Source organism: Neolamprologus brichardi, chromosome 13 (genome assembly GCF_056152115.1).
Source record: "Neolamprologus brichardi isolate AB-2024 chromosome 13, ASM5615211v1, whole genome shotgun sequence".
NCBI lineage: Eukaryota > Metazoa > Chordata > Actinopteri > Cichliformes > Cichlidae > Neolamprologus > Neolamprologus brichardi.
Genome location: NC_142116.1, coordinates 18,439,695 through 18,456,173, shown reverse-complemented (window position 1 = coordinate 18,456,173; position 16,479 = coordinate 18,439,695). Strand labels below are relative to the sequence as shown.

Genomic DNA, 16,479 nt, shown 5'->3' with positions numbered 1-16,479 from the left:
TTGTACAGTACTGTATTCAGTCCAGAATTGGCCTTTAAATAAAACAACATGGTACAATCTAGTGTGCCTTTTTATATTGCTTATAAATGCACTCTGGCTGTAAAACTGTTTTGTGATGAACTCTCAATACTTGAAACCACAAGCTACGCACTTATTGTATATGCATTTAGGGCGTTGTGTGAAAAATAGGGCCTCCTGCACAGGCAGGGGGGAGATGGCAATATGCTTAAAAGCACTGTAATGGATGCTGCTTCATTAATAGGGAATAAAAAAAACTCTTACAGCACCGGCAACAGGCTGGAGTACTGTATATAATTAACCTAATTATGTCTGGTAGTCTAAATTGAAATGCACTGTAAATTTAGACATTAATGTCTAGACCAAGCTCTGCTCTTAATCATCCTAATTTATGTTGGGACGACATCAAACCGCAGACGAGTCTTCGTGTTTAATGGACGGACCCCCCTTTTTTGCCTCCGGTCCTTGCTCCTCACTGACACTTCCTCCTCCTCCTCCTCCTATTTGCTGGACTCCTGTTTCTCTTGAGGGGATGAGGTGGTGACTGGGTTCGGGGGTGGGCACATACTGGAGCTCTCACGCCATTCATTCAGCTGTACGGCACCACCAGACAGAGAAAACAAGATTTTCCCTGAGCCCTCTCAGCCTCTCCCCATTAGTGCTCTGTCTGGGCCTGTCTGTCTGAGAAAACAGACGTTATTAGCCGAACCTTCTGGAGGCACAGAGCCATATTAAGGCTTTAAATGTTTCCTATCCAAATGCAGAAATTTCATATGAGTTTATGAGCCGAGGCAGGAAACTTTCCATGTCAAACCTTCGACAGCAGTGTTACACGAGGCACTTTTTTTTGACAGTTCACATCAAGCCGGGAGTAAATTGGATATTGAACAAAAGCAATTTATAGCACGAATCTTAATCTCTTAACCAAGCATGTCACAGCCACCCAACGCCATAAACTTGACACAACCTCTGAAGCAGTACGAACATATTTCCTCTTTTATTTACATTCCTTTTCAAATGTTAACATTTTTCGCTATAACTTTTTGATCAGGTTGGCATTTTTTTTTCTCATTAAAATAAATTGGCACAAGTAAAACATATGTAGACAAAAGTTTATTTACACCATACAACATTTTGTTTTTAAATATTTTATACAGAGCTGCAGATGAGAGAGCTTGCTGGGATCCTTCAAGCAGATTCTGCAGTAATAAAGTTGTGAAATATATTATTTATATAAAAGTGAGTATTATCTTTATTGCATTTAAAGCAATGAAGAATGTAGCTTGACAAACATTCATTTTAATATGACAGAAAAAATCCTCTTTGCCTCCCATGTTTTATATTATAAAGTAAAAAGTGTAGTAATGGCCAAACAGACTGTTATAAACTTTTTAAAAACCTGCATAAATATATACATTGTGCTCCCGGGTCTAGTTTTAGGAAATCAAAACTAGACCCGATGAAGCTGGGACCACATGGCATGTCTTTTGCTTTGTGAGGTTTACCTTTTTTTTTAAAATCCGCTTTCTTTTCGCCAATTCCTCAAAAGATAATTCGAAACACATGATGGTAAATATTGTACACCAGGCTGCCCCACACTAAGTACACTAGTGAGAATACAAAAAGTAACACTGATGTTTTTATCCCTTTTTTTTTCTTCTTTTTTTCTCTCTCACCAGTCCTTATATTGTATTGGCACATAATGTCCCTGCCACACTCGTATTATCCAGATATGTATGCCAAGGCTGTTAGAAAAGTCTGTTGCTTTGTTCAGTGCAAATTACATCCCCTTTTCTCCTCATTTCCTAGTTTGCATTTCTCCTTCTCCAACCTCTAGACCTCTGTTTGGAAGTCTCCCTCCTGGACATCTAAGGGTAAGTTGACACACTTTTCCCACTCTGCAGGCGTCATCTCCAGTGAGTCCTTGGTGTCAGATTCTAGTACATTCATAGTGGCGTAGTTCTGGTACTCACAGGCTGGATTGTAGCTCTCCCATGGGTTCTTGTTTGGCATTGCCTTGTCCTGTGAACATGGCCGGTGGGGTGTGATGTTAGTGGCATGATATCCTCTGCAGCTAAACCATTTTCTGTCTTTTACATAATTGAAAGTCAGTTCACTCAAAAGGGCATTATCTGAACTCATATATGAACCCACTTCTAATTGAAAATAATGGATTAATGCTGTGGAAAGCATCAAATAACAAAAGATAATGGTAGTGTATTAAAGGTGAACATGCTTACGCTATTATCATGGAGTCATAGCAGAACTGTGTTTTCCCAAAGTTCCAAAACTGCTTTATTATATGGGCTCCATATGTGAGCCATTCATCTGAATGTGCTCTTACTGAGAGTCCCAAAGATGCTATTGCAAATAAAGCAGAGAAGCTGCTCCCAGTCAGGGAATATAAAATGGATACTAATGTCTGCAGCCAGCTCTGCAGTAGATTCATTTAGGTAAAAAAAAAAAAGAGAGAGAAAAAGAAAAAATGGGGGAGTGAGAATGTACTGTAGTTTTCTATACAAAAGATCCTGTACTGGTAACTAAGCAACAGGCCTTGAATTACATTGTACTGTAGAGCTGATTGAAAAGGGATTATATGCAACCAAAGGTACTGACATATCCTTTTATCAGATGTGTTTGGTCACCAACCCAATTTGTGCTTTCAGTATAAACATTAAATGCTGCTTGCGTGAGGCAGACGCGTGAAGCCTTATATCCTCACAGTCTGCAGCTGTAGTCAGGTGCGAAGACAGATGGTAAGACTTTTGATTTGCGGCGAGGTCAGGACTAATTCATAGAAGCAGCCTGACTTCTGGACCGAGCGTGATAAAGGAACGTTTCCCCCCCCCACACACACACACAGCCGCCAGAGGAGTGCAGCGACATTAAGGTCAAAGTTGTATACGATGCTGATAGATTAAATAATCTGCCATGCATTTATGGAAAAAATGATGGTGTTGCTAAGTAGATAAATGTGCATGTAAATAAAAGTGCATTCATGGCCTTGCATTGGAATGGATGCACTCTACTGCGACAAGAAAACCAAAGGTCCTTTTTCCCCTGGCCTCGTGGAAAAAATGCTTCAATGCTTTTAAGGGTCGGCCCCCGTCACTCGGCCTTCGCCAGCTGCTGGCAGGCCCGCTGCTTTACTGGACGGTTCACTTCTGCATGTACTTTAGCTACATAACCACTCATTTGCACAATCACACACTATGTGTCCTGCACCGGGTATCTAAATAGAGTATTTGGATGTTGCTCTGTTTCACTGGCTGACCGCCACCCCCCTGGTTTCCTGTTACTCACCATGCTGCCCATATTTGGTATGTCTCGAAATCGGTCCAGGGTTTGAAATTTCTGATTCAGTTCCTGGAACAGCTCCATGTGTCTTTTCCTGGTGTGCATGACTTTCTGCAATAGCAAGGGTTTTTCTTTTGGTATTGACAGCCAATAATGGAAATGCATCTTCCTCCCCACCCCCTCCAACTCTGCTCAATTTGTTAGTGTCATGGTAGTTTACTTATAGGCCAGGTTTGAAACAAATCTACCTGTCACTGCATATACACAAGTGACTGCCAAAATAAAGGAAACAGCGCTGTAATTAAAGTTAGGGTTAGAGGACACTGAAACGCTGAATAACCTTCACTCGTAGTTTTGTTGGTGTAAGGAAAACTCTCGTAATCAAACCTTGGCACTAATTTTCCATTTTAGCCCAAGCTAAAAGAAAACACACCCCAAGCCAAACTAGATGCCATGTTTCCTTGATTTTGACAGAGTTTACAATATATATGCAGCAAAGCCTGATTTAACATTGCAAAGGAAATGCTATAACCTGCCAAAGGGGGTCTGACTATGTGTTTGCAAGCCAATATAATCACTGCTGAAACCAGTGGTAAAAATCAGATGTGAAATGTGCAAATGACTTTAAAAGCATACATTTTGGAAATCAACATATAGCTAATGGATGTAGGAGATGGAGGAGGACAAAATGTAGATGAGAACTGTTGCCCTGTTTGTCAGTTGACAGCCTTGCTTTTACCTTAACTACACAGCGTGCCAATAAATCTCACTGAGTCAAGGCTGTGTAACTCCAATAAGCTTAAGAGGCACAACAAGAACTAGTAAATCAAATGACAAACACAACTGCAAAAATGGCCTTTCTCTGCATAAAAAGCTAGATGCATGTACCAAGGAAGGAAACATTATGGTTTTACATACCTCAAAATCCAGATCGGAGTAACGTGACTTTCTTCTCTGTAAACAGAAAATCGGAAAGTATTATGAAGCAGCCATGGGCCCCAATACAGATGTTTGGAGTATTTTAACATAAAAGTGTTAAAGTGCAACTGAATCCTCTGTGCTTCAACCACATGAGCATATGTACCTCCAGAGAGCTCATAGATATTGTTGACCCTGTCTCACTCCTAGAAAGCCCCGTGGATTCCTCCATTTCAGCGAGGAAGTTCTTAACAGCCGTGCGAGGTTCAAAGGGCAGGTTTTGCATCTGCTCTGGAGCGCTCGGATACTGCTGCTCCAGGTTCACATTCATGTGGTCCATGCCTGACGGGTTGATATTGAAGTCAGGGCTCATCTTGTAATGCATTAGCCTCTCGTGTGGCAGCGTATCCATAGTGATGTTCATCTTGGTGTCGTCTTTCAGGAGGGTGGGCACGTTACCCGACCCCGACACGGCTGCGGAGGCACGGGGCATGACTATGTAGTCTGTCTCCATCATCTGACTCTGCATGGGATGGCCCTCCTTGTCGTGGATGCCCATGTCTTGGTCGCTCTGGCGCAGGGCGTCGTCGGTGCAAAGGTAAACGGTGCGGCGAATGTCGGCGGTGGTGTCCGCCATGCACTGCTCTTTCAGCTCGCCCATTCCCATCGGCATGTGCAGAGCGGAAGGCTGCTGGATAATCACTTTGGAGATGATGTTGCCAGGCAGTGTGGAGTAGTTGAGGCCCTCGGGGGCCTTCTCGTCCTCCTCATCATTGAGGGAAATGCGGGAGAGGGTGCCTGTTATGGTGGCGGCGCGACAAGAGCCCATGTCTTTGTGGAGTGCTGCGGGGCAGGGTGATACAAGGATTAGTTGGAATTTCTCAGTAATGGATGTCAGACTCTGCTTTATATTTTTCAGCATGTGACTGAAAGAACAAGGGGATTCAAATCAGCGCGAAAGAACTCTCGGTGGAATATGCAGTACAGAGGGAATAAAGTACGGGATAAATAACTGTGAATATGCACCAAGTGTGACATCACGCCCAAATACAAAGGGACACAAAAGCAGACACTGCTGTCTCTGGAGGATATTACTGTAAATGGGCTCATATAGTTTCATCCATCCCTGAAATTCCCTCTGCCATTCAGAGTACAGCATTTCACATCCTAATCCAAACTTAGTAATTGCTGGTGAACTTGTCCTGTGCAAAATATTCTACCAAGGAGCAGATATCTATTCCAAAATACCTTCTGGTCATAGGAAACACTGAATCCTCCCCTGTGTGTATTTTAATCTTTGCCTAGGAATTATATTATCTGCTCACAAAAGGCCTGCAAGGACATTACAAGAATAGCAAACAAGCGCAATACTCCCCTCTCTGTTCGAGGCTAATTTAATGCTCAGTGTGGACATGGGGAAAACAATGTGGTATTCGCTCTGAAGAAGTCCTTTGATCTAAGTTTACCCTGTGTTCTGTAGTGTGACGCTGCAGAATATTACTTCTGCTGCTGACAATAACCCAAGCTTGTAAACAACCAGCTTTAACACCGTGAGCCCGCAGAGTGGTCTGTTAAGTGCATTTCTCTCAGACTGCAGCTCCACTTTGGTCCATATCAGGTCATAATTTATAAATGACACCTGTCTTTTCTTTCTTTTTGTATCAGGTATGCCCACTTTAGCTTTAGACGAGCACAGAATGAAGTAGGGCAGGCCAGAAGAGCCAGGGAGCCCCTTTTTGTTACTTAACAAGCGGCGTTTCAGAGAGCTCTGAATAATGGCCAGCTTGGTTGCTCCCTGCACATTTAGGATGTGGAAGGGAGTGGAGAAAGGAGAGGTTTCAAGTCTGTGCATGTTTCTAACGCGAGATAACTTGCACAGTCTCTTTTATTCTCCACAGTTTTATTAAATTACAAAACTACTGTGGCCCAAAAATAAAAAAGAGCTCGACAGAGGAATCAGAAAACATTGTATCTCCCCAGTGAGATAACTTAGAAAGAAAATCCTCCCAAAATTAGACACAAAGGACCTACGTACCTATCCTTAGATGGTATCACGACGTTAATGAAAAGACATAATTGCAAATGGAACTGCCGAAAGATGAGGAAAGCTGCCGCTATTTCAATTTACTGCAGTTATCTATTACAGTGACGGTGGAAATTACAGTGAAAACTCCAACGGCTCTCTTTATACTGTTTTGTTCTCAGATTAAAGTCAGTGTTTTTGTAACTGTGAAAAAACTCCTGTGGGGATTGTTGGTTGTTATATAACCTGAGCTATTTTTTACTGTCTAACCTCTTTGTTTTTTGGTTTTTTTAACATGCAAGCCGAGAGGAATCTAGTTAATCAGAGAGTGTGTGTTCTTTACCTGATCGGCAGGCGATGTCCACATCCTTCTCAAAGTCCGTCTGTAAGTGAAAGACAGTGAAATGCTCAATATTTCTAAAAATAAAAAGCACATTTTAAAAAAGAAACCAGCTACAAAAGTCAGATCAATACTATTCTATTGTTATGATACATGAAAAGAATCCCAATAATATTTCAGCAAAACGTGTGTGGCTGAAAAAAAAGAAAATTGGCTGCAGCAGCTGGGGAGCATTTTGTGCTCGCTGCTAATGATCGCATTGAACGAGGGGGCTTGACACCATTCTGCTATTGTGAAAACTGTTTCACTCTGGATGGTATTACAATACTAATGGCAGATCATTGCTTCAATGTGCCGGTGGCATCGTCATGCTAGATGAAGAGACTGGCGTCCCAGTCAAAGGTCATAGAGGGAACAGTCCTCTATTACACAGTGAGAGGAAATGAGAGGGATGGACGGCAAATACGGCCAGTAAGTTCAATCAAATAGAAATAAAAGACTGAGCTCAGGGGCTAAGAAGACCAAAGGAAACTAATACCATTTATCAAGGGGCCAAGTGTCTTCACCGCGTATAATCTGAGCTTTATAAAAGCACACCATGCAAAATGATTAACCTATAGAAAACAATGCCTCATGGTGTAGAGGTCATAGAAACCTAAAAAAAAAATAGGATAGTAATAAAAGTAACACAAGAGGCAGACAAATTAAGGTTAGTAGAGAACAAAGGGGTGTGCCCATGTATTATAAATAACCAGGGAACATTGCTCAAATTACAGAGGATCGGCTGCAGATAACAGCGGGGTAACTGTGCCTACCATTATCTGAGCATGCCCATTAGGGAAAGTTCCTGTTGCATCACCGCTGATTGGATCTTGGCAGTTTCTGAGCCGACATCTAAAAGCATCCTGGACCTATGCACAAGAGGGAATAAGTGTTAGGGAATATGTTAACAATACAGCTTATTATGTCTTTGATATCCTTTAAACATATCTTTTTAAATATGCAAAACCCTACAGGGAAAGAACTGTTGCTTTAGGCTGTGAGCGAGTTTAGGATTCGAAAGCAATTAATAGTTAATAGCATTTGCAGGAGCATAATCTGCTGACATACAGGCAGTTAAAAGAGATCACAGGTGAAGCGGGGGAGGAAATGAAATCATCCTCTACCTCTCTCCGTAGGATACAGTGCACCATCACAATGACAAAACCCTGCAGCGAGTCAAAGACAGCGAAGAGGATCTGAAAGAGGATGGAGCGCTTGTCCGTTATGGCAAGTACCGCAGACATCCAGGTCAAAGCCAGCAGAGGCAGCACGACACAGGAACTCCACAAGGACGCCCTGAGAGAAAAGAAGGAGCACCGTGTAGAAGAAATAAAGGCAGGCAAACTGGTGGTGATATATACAGTGCTGACTAAAATCTCAAATCTCAACGGTTTCAACACTGAAACGTAAATTTGCATTGCAGTGGGCAGCGAGATGATCAGAACTGCAGAGGTGGACATGCTGTACATACAGAGACTCCCCGCAGCACCGCCTTATTGATTCACAGACACTGACAGGCACTTACATTGCATTGCTAGCTGTAGTTGCTGATAAAGCAGTTGTTGATACAACGCCACATTTGGCACACTTGAGAGTTAATCCTGTATGCGGCTCACTCATCTGTCTGTGGGACATAGAGACAACATCATGACAAACAACGCTGAGAGCCACTAACTCCACTTTAAAATCTCCCACCGTCATATTATCTACAGCGGAAGCAGCCAATGTGTGGGCGTGTGTGTGTGGTTTTTTCATCTTGGACTGATTCTGCCAAAGAAATACGAAACCATGTCGCTCCCGAGAGAGATCTGACCTCTTTATGTTTATGCCTGTAATTTCCTTTCAATGGCAGAAAAAAGGAGGTCTAAATCTCCATATGTACAACAACTCAAAGCACACTGTATGTATATTTTTGCATGATTTTAAGAGAAGAAAAGAAAAAGCAGGTACTAACAAGGATGTGCTGTCATACCCTGCTCGGTGCTTCAGCTTCTTGTCCAGTATACCATCTCTGGACACTAGTTTGTTAAACACCAAAATGCCAATCACCATGTTGACCTGTCACGAGAAAGAAGAACAGGAATATTTGTTTTCAATAAATCATCCACAACGAGAGGATTTTAAGAGCAATGTTTTTAATTTCCCAGCATGACATTCTCCTTAAGTAGCCAATGGTTAGTGTCAGTTTCCATCTGCATTAAGTTTGACCTGTAGCTTCTATTATTTGCTCTTCTCTGTGACATTTCAGCCAATGGAAGAGACATGCCCTGCACACTCAGCCCCGGCACAACAGCCTTAAGAAAGGATCTGCCTGACAAGAAGCACTCGTCTCCTCAAAGGCACCTTCTCCTATTATTAGCAGAGAAGTGAGGGAGCTTTACACTAGCTGGCTGGACCATTGTTTAAAACAGTGCACTGTGGTCTATTTAAAATCCCCCATAACTGTGAGAAGAACTCATTAAGTATTTATGCAAATACATTCGGGGAAGTTTTTATCCAACAAGCTCTGTTACTGTGAGACATCTGACTATCGATATAGTGATAACAGTAGCACGGTGTGGCGTGCATTCTCACTGCAGATGGTTGTTTCTGCCTTTTTTTTTTTGTTTTTTTGCAGAGATTAGCTTGTGTTCCTCTGAGATTCGCTGCAAATAATAACCACGGAGCGGCGAGACTTCCGAGTCTTTGCGCTCAAACAAGAGGTTTAGTCACTTAAAAAACACATATATCTGAAATCGCTTTATTTCAAATCCCAGCAGAGAACAGGAATTTGACAGTGACACATTCCGAGTCGTCCGTCCCTCTGACACAGACTTAGTGATTTGCATAATCACATTCTTTGTGTAATTTTCTCTGTACCGCTATGTAAATACAAAATGATTAAAATACCCCAGTATATTAGATTTTGGACAAATCTAATGCATAAATACTTAATAACCTCACAGCTTCATGGAGGGCCATTATGGTAAATGAAAGGGGGTTACTCGAGCACATTGCCTGATGGGACGCTCATTACTTTGACTTTGAAACCACAGTTGGTTCCTCAAGTCAGACATTTTCAAAGCATCATTTTTTGTGTCGGGTTTCAGCACAGCACAGTTGTACCATATTCACACCATACCACCGCTAGAATCGCGTGGCTCGTGTGAGTGCTGGTCTTTGAGTGCAACCAGAACGATTCACAAGCACTGCAAAGTCATGTTTATTGAAAAATTTGTTGCAGCTAGTGCTGGCTGTTTTTCCTTTAATGTACATTTCCTTTACATTACATTATACAGAAAAGCAAAAAAAAAAAACAAAACAACCCCAACAAAACAAAAAGCAGACAGTGGTGGCTGAGACATACCAGAACAACAGCAGCTGCAGGTCCAACAAAGGCGTACAGGAGCCCGCCCTCCAAAGACAGCCAACAGCTGCAGGAAAAGCAGAGGAAAAAACACAGTTAACTCCCACTAAGGCATTAACATCCAAGTTAATGGTGCACACCAGCATACAGTTGTGTTTTCCACAATTGTCAGGGGAGAAGTGCCATATGTTGTAACTCCATATCCAAAGTTTCACGGGGTAATAAGATTCTAAAGAGATTTTAAGCAGTGTTTATGCATTTGGTATCCAGCAGGGATACAACTCACATGGAATTGGGGTCTTGCTGTGCTATTTTGAAATTTGATTGGCTTCTTGGGACTTTGTTTATGATACTATTTAGGATAACTAAGCCACTGCAGACGCGTGCAATCATTACCCTTAGATTTTACAGACGAACCTACAATGTGCCCACTGAATACTAAACACAGAAAGAGAGGAAAAAAAACTTACTATAAGGGTGTCCCATAGCCCTTTGTTTTGGTAAATCCCATCGAAACTGCAACAACTAAAGCTGGTAATCCTTCAAAGGAGAAAACAATCAATAGTTATTTGAGCAGTTCTAGTAGCTTGTTAGAGCTGAGAGCATAAACCCACTTCAAGGGAGAAGAAGTCAACTGTGCCTTCCAGTCATTAAGGAAAGTGCAACCCGATTGATTTCATTAGAAGCCACAGTATGAGACTATACAGACATCTGAGAGTATATGATCAAGTATGGGCAATTCAATTTATTTCTTTAAGTGGCAGAAAAGAACAGACTGTGCGCGGCTTCGACAAAAGGGCAGCAGTGCATCATGTCCAGAAATTTCATCACTGTACTGTACAACACGTCTCCACCTTCCACACCTTTTACAAGAAGGGATTTGGCTGTACGTCTCCTCATTATAGATTGGTGTAATTGATTCGGTTCTTGCTACTATGTACTTGGAATATTAACACTATCCCTCTCCAAGCAGCGCAAGCAGGTGCTATTGATGTAATCAGTTTCCTGGAGGCACGAGCCGAAGACCCCGTTGCCATCCAGTGCTTCTCTGCAGTGCCGGAGAGGTATAGAGTGCCGGGTGTTCGCAAGCATGTCGTAAATCACAGTGCAGGCAACAATCTGGTGGAGACACTGCGCTTCAAACAGGTGAATTAAGAGACCACAGGCACTCTGTGCTGCTTGTCTCTTTTAGATCAGTGTTTTGTTTGAATAAGGTCGTAATCTGTAGAGGATTAAAGAATTATGTTCTTGTTGTGGCATGAGTAAACGAATAGAGTAATCTGTACTGCAATGCAACATCACTGCCGGACGACACAATCTCATTTATTTGTCAAAATGTATATTAGTTCTTTTTTAGAAATCTGTGTGATTGCAGAACAGGCTTTGTCCATTTTTTTTACAAGCCATGGCACTGCAATGACTAAGAGAGCCTTGTTTGTTGCTAGGTAACAAGAAGAATGAGTGTGGGCTCTTTCATAATCAAATTGATTTTTTTTAAGGAGAGATTTTTGTAAGAAAACGCTGTTTGGACAGGGATTGATACTGGCAGTTATCAAATGAAGGGAAATCTTGTAGGTTTTGATGCAGATCTATCGCCCGCGTGTATTTATTGATATTTGTATGGTGCTTATGATTAAAATCTGTAAAGAAAGATGATACATACGCTGTACTGGTTGCATTCAGTGCATTTTGCCTCTGCAAACATTTCCTCCTTCTAAACTGTACATCCGCGGGTTTCAGATGAAATGTATTCTGCTGCAGTGTGAATGCCCGGCTCAGACCCTCTTTATCAGACATAAGGTCATTGTAACCTGCAATTGAAGAGCCGCACCAGTCTGTCCTTCCCCCCCACACTGCTCATGACTGGTCCATTTACCCAGCCCTTAGAGAGCTTGACTGGAAAAAGCATCACAACAAAAGCGCCTGACAGGATGAGGATCTAGCAGCCCCACGGAGAGGATGAATAGAAAAAGACGGTGCAGTTACTTGGAAAGACACCGCGGCCAGAGATATTGTGAGAAAATGGCAGCTGCTGGGATGATGGGAGATAACGGAGAGGTTTAGAGAAACATGCTGCTTTACTTACCCCAACCCAGACACAGAAAGCGCTTACGGATGAGCCTGGTCCGAACCTTTCCTGTCACTGCCATGTAGGACTGCCAGGCCTCTGTTAGGACCCAACAGAACGACGCCAGGAAGAAGAAGTGCAGGAAGGCTGTTGTCATGATGCAGACGCTCTATTGGATGGAGAACAAAACGTGTCAGACAGAGGCAGAGCTTCATATTTAACAGAAATGCAGTTTACTAACAGCTAATAAATATAGATTCCTTTGAAGCAACAGACTTCCTACGGAGATGCATCAATTCTATTGATAATCCCTCATTTTCTTGAATCATTCCGGCCATACGAACAACACAGACCATCCATTAGTATCCTGTGCAGCTCAGGGAAAGTCTTCCTTGCACCAACAGAGTCAGCGATAGTAGTTTAGATCAAAGCCAGTCTAGCCAACACAAAAAAACACGGCGTAGCATTCCTCCACACTAAACCTCATTAGTATGCAGACGATCCAACCTGGAGCCATGTGAACCAAGGTCAACAGTTTTACACAGACAGAAGGGGCAACAAAACCACAGCACTGCTTAAACGTTAGAGAACGCATGTGTCGGAGGCAACACATTGGATTGATGCCACTTTTCAGCTTCATTAGTTTGTCCATCTTTGTCCCATGCTCCAAATGGGATCGTTTAGAAGAGGATTAGAAATGAAGAAGTATCCTTGAGAATCTTGTCATTACATGCTGACATTTGTGAGCGAGAAGAGATTAAGCTTTTTTTCTTTTTGTTCAGATTGTTTGCACTGTGAAGATTTGGTAAACTGAGTAATACTGTACAAAGACGCAAGTGCATCATCTCGTCCGGGGGAGTGCACACCATGCTGTGAGATCTCCCATACACTTTTTCATCCCCACTGTGAAAGACGCACTAAATCCATCTATCCCCTGTAGTGCTCACGGGGTTTATGCGAGACAATAATCCTGCATTACCTTATTCCCGGGAAGTGGGAAATTCTGTTAAACTACACCCACGAGGGATATTAATTACATAAATGTGCATTCAAGCGGAAAATTTATGTAGGATGCATTCAGGTGCAGTATGTATTTGTCATTTTCTTAGATACTTAAATGCTTTTGGATATTTTTTTTTAATTCACCAGTCACTGTGGATTAAGGAAGTTAAAGGAATTCCATTACTGGTTGCAAAAAAGAGCTGCTGGTAAAATAATGCTCTGCTAATGTAGCAAAATAAACCAAAGCACTGAAGTAGAATATTAGTCAGTTTTGGCAGGTTCCAACTGTTAAATAATCAGCAGTGTGTTCATTTACACATTTCATTAAGTGCTAAAATGTCAGCCTAAATGTACCTGCAAGTGTGACAATCATTTCTGGAAACTTTTGCTTTTTCCACAGAGTCTAACTGGAAACAAAGCAACCCAACCGCAACTTTAAAAGCCTTAAAATCCATAAACACCTATAGTATTTATGTTACTATAAATGGTGAAGGAAAATTATTTTGTTTTTGTGAGGTTTAGGTGGATTCAATACACTTGTGGCTAATGCTGCAGACGGTAGTATCAAAGCAACAGGGAAAAAAAAAAAGAAAGAAGAAAGAAACCCACAACAATCAAAACACATGACACTCCCATGACGCATTGCCACCTGCTCGTGTGGTAATTACAGGTGCCGTTTTTGAAATCACAAACATGCTGCGCTATAAATCTTTGATAAACTGAGATTAAGAAAAGGCATGTATGTGGGAGTCTGCCCACTTTTGACAAATTCTGACCTTTCAATATGGATTTTTTAAATTTAGTAACCTATATCCACATGTTAGCATGCACTGTGATTGTTACTACCAGTGATCATTACTGGATGGAGTACATGACCTAAAAAAAACCTCCAGCAATTTCACATGCTGATTTTGTGAAGGGGACAAAAGGGAAATGGGAAACCATACAGTAGCTAGACAGCTTATAGACTTGCACCCAAAGCTAATTCTAGCATTGCTGTTGCTCATGTGCTGTCCAAGGTGCTGAAAATAGAGCCTGCCTTGTTTCCTGGAAACGGGTCATATGCAACCACTATGCTTCATGGTTCACTTGGATGCCTGTGCCGTCCAGCCTCATTAGTCCTCCAAAATGAAAGCTGTGCATTTGAAGAGAGAGGAAGCCACACTATGAGGATATTACGATGGCATCAGTTGAAGGAAGGCAGCCATACAGAAACGAGGCTGAAACCCAGAGTTCACGTTGCCCTTTAAAAAGGCAAATGCTCTGAGATGCTGAGTACACTGTGTCGGTATCCATGGAAACAGAGGAACCGAGGAAGGGACCAACATTAAAACATCGCAGAGCTAATAGACGCTGAGGTAAGGGTAGGTGGTGATGGGGTATGCTTCAAGCCTGTTCAGCAGTGACAGTTTAAGATGAGGACAGGACATTTGAAGAATTAATGTGTCCAGCCTAAACTCTGACTAAAAGGTCTCTGCCACTTCTAGCTCCAAAGCCACAAAATAAAAAAGAGCAGTGACATATTATTCATACATAACTTTCTATTATGTTATTACTTGTTCACACTACTGTTGCTGATGAAATTGTTTTCAGGGTCCAATTAATATTCAATATTTTGTTATTTCCATTATTTATAGGTTCATTAACTGGTTTTATGAGAATACTCAAAGTCATACACTGTCAGGTTAAAACTCTACATTTTAATGAAACCTGAAGAAATAGATTACTCACTGTGTTTTCGCAGCAGAGACCTACAACATTATTTAAAATGCTGTAGAACAATCTGAACTGGACTATATAACATTGCTTTTATCTTCCCAACTGTGCTGAATCACTGTAGGAGGAGGAGGCTGGTGGTTATTTTGACTGAAGCACCCTCCTTCTGAATCAAGCAGCAAGCGCCCCAGTGCGTTACACAGTGGGTGCTTGGGTGGAGGACGTTAAAAAACTCCAAACAACAAAAGTGGTAGTGGCAAAGTGTTGTTGAACCGCAGAGGAACGCTGAAAAAAAATGTATTGACTTTGCCATTACAGCCAGAAAATGGCTACTTCTACTTCCTGGTCTGTGGATGTGCCTCACATGAACCTGAAGTGAACTCATCCCGATAACAATTCTACTTCTGCCTACTTTATCTCAATATATAACACTCCCAAGGCTCTAAACAGTACATCCAGTTATTCTCTCCAACATAATCAGAGGATTCCTGCCAAGTATGTAGGAATGAGCAGCATGTTGATTTAGTCACTTTCTACTCTGTGTGACATCAATTTAGTTAAAGTGAAACCTTGAACTGGATTGAAGAGGATGAACCAAATCCCACTTCCGTGCACCTCATCCTAAGGAGATGAAGCCTGTAGTGTGCTGAAACTATGTGCTATTGTATGTTGCAGTTATTGCATGTTGAATATGTGGTGTGTGGACCCTTGATTATGTTTAATAAACGATGACTAAGTGCATATATTATGCATGTTTTAATAGTAGTAAATGGCAAAAAAGCTTGATTCTTCCAATTCCTAAAGCCCATTATTTTTAACTACTCTGTCAAAATAATGCTGCACATCTCAGGGATCTATCTGTTTATCCTGTCTACTTCAAACTTGACGTGCACTGCTGAGGATCCGAGTAACTGCAGTGTTGAATTTAAGGTCATTTGGATAAGGAATAATGTGAGTTTGAATGGTTGTCTGCCTCTATGAGTTGGTCCTGTGATGGTGACTTATCTGAAATGTACTCTGCCTCTCGCCCTATGATAGCTGAGCTAGGCTTCTGCCCCCCTGTGACCCTGATAAGGATAAATGGAAGAGAATGGATGGATGAGGGGTGGTCTCCTTCATGTTGCTGCACAGAAAGAGTAAAAGTACAGTGATAATGTGTGCCTGCCACCATTCTTGACCTCACTGTCACGCTCCTGTTGGCGTCAGTGTCAGCGTCAGTTCATGCGACACAAAGAAAGATTCTAAACAAAGTGCTGCTTTCTCAGCGATGCTGTTTATGATGAGGTGCTGACAACATGAAATCAGCCACAAAGGTATCCTCAGAGTGCCTTTAGATCGGCGGCAAAGACTACCGACTGTCATCGGCTTTGAATCTCCTGGTTACTGTTGCTATGCAGCACTGATGATGTCACACTGACTTTTATGATCTGTATTCAGGATCATGTAATGTTGCCTGGTAACAGCGGCGACTTAGGCTTTGTATTAACAGGGGACAGTCATTGTGGCAATTTCCAGTCCTGAACCCTAAACATATGTTTACGTCTCAGGTGAAGGAGCACAAGCCTACAAGTCATTTTCACAGGAATCCGGTCACATGAAGCTACAGACTGACGCCTGACACTTGTCGCTGCGTGACGGACCACAAATCAGAGATTGTGGCATTTGATCATCAAATGCATTTGATTGTGGCATTTGATGATGAAGGCCTT

General features: G+C 41.9%; 1 protein-coding gene across 7 annotated transcripts in view; it reads right to left on the bottom strand.

Annotated features, from left to right (window-relative positions):
* Positions 1 to 988: 988 nt before the first annotated feature.
* Positions 989 to 16,479, bottom strand: part of adgrb3 (adhesion G protein-coupled receptor B3) — a 113,527-nt gene continuing 98,036 nt past the window's right edge. For 4 of the 7 annotated variants that reach the window (XM_006800757.3, XM_006800758.3, XM_006800762.3 and 1 more), the window contains 12 exons: positions 12,071 to 12,221; positions 10,455 to 10,524; positions 9,985 to 10,051; positions 8,593 to 8,696; positions 8,164 to 8,262; positions 7,763 to 7,934; positions 7,412 to 7,507; positions 6,600 to 6,639; positions 4,400 to 5,076; positions 4,234 to 4,269; positions 3,322 to 3,426; positions 989 to 2,040 (listed from right to left, as the gene is read on the bottom strand). In XM_006800757.3, coding sequence (XP_006800820.1) covers positions 1,852 to 2,040; positions 3,322 to 3,426; positions 4,234 to 4,269; positions 4,400 to 5,076; positions 6,600 to 6,639; positions 7,412 to 7,507; positions 7,763 to 7,934; positions 8,164 to 8,262; positions 8,593 to 8,696; positions 9,985 to 10,051; positions 10,455 to 10,524; positions 12,071 to 12,221 — 1,806 coding nt within the window. In that variant the 3' untranslated portion in view covers positions 989 to 1,851. The remainder of the gene's footprint in view (positions 2,041 to 3,321; positions 3,427 to 4,233; positions 4,270 to 4,399; positions 5,077 to 6,599; positions 6,640 to 7,411; positions 7,508 to 7,762; positions 7,935 to 8,163; positions 8,263 to 8,592; positions 8,697 to 9,984; positions 10,052 to 10,454; positions 10,525 to 12,070; positions 12,222 to 16,479) is intronic. The other 3 variants (XM_087850264.1, XM_006800760.3, XM_006800761.3) reach the window with 3 other exon arrangements.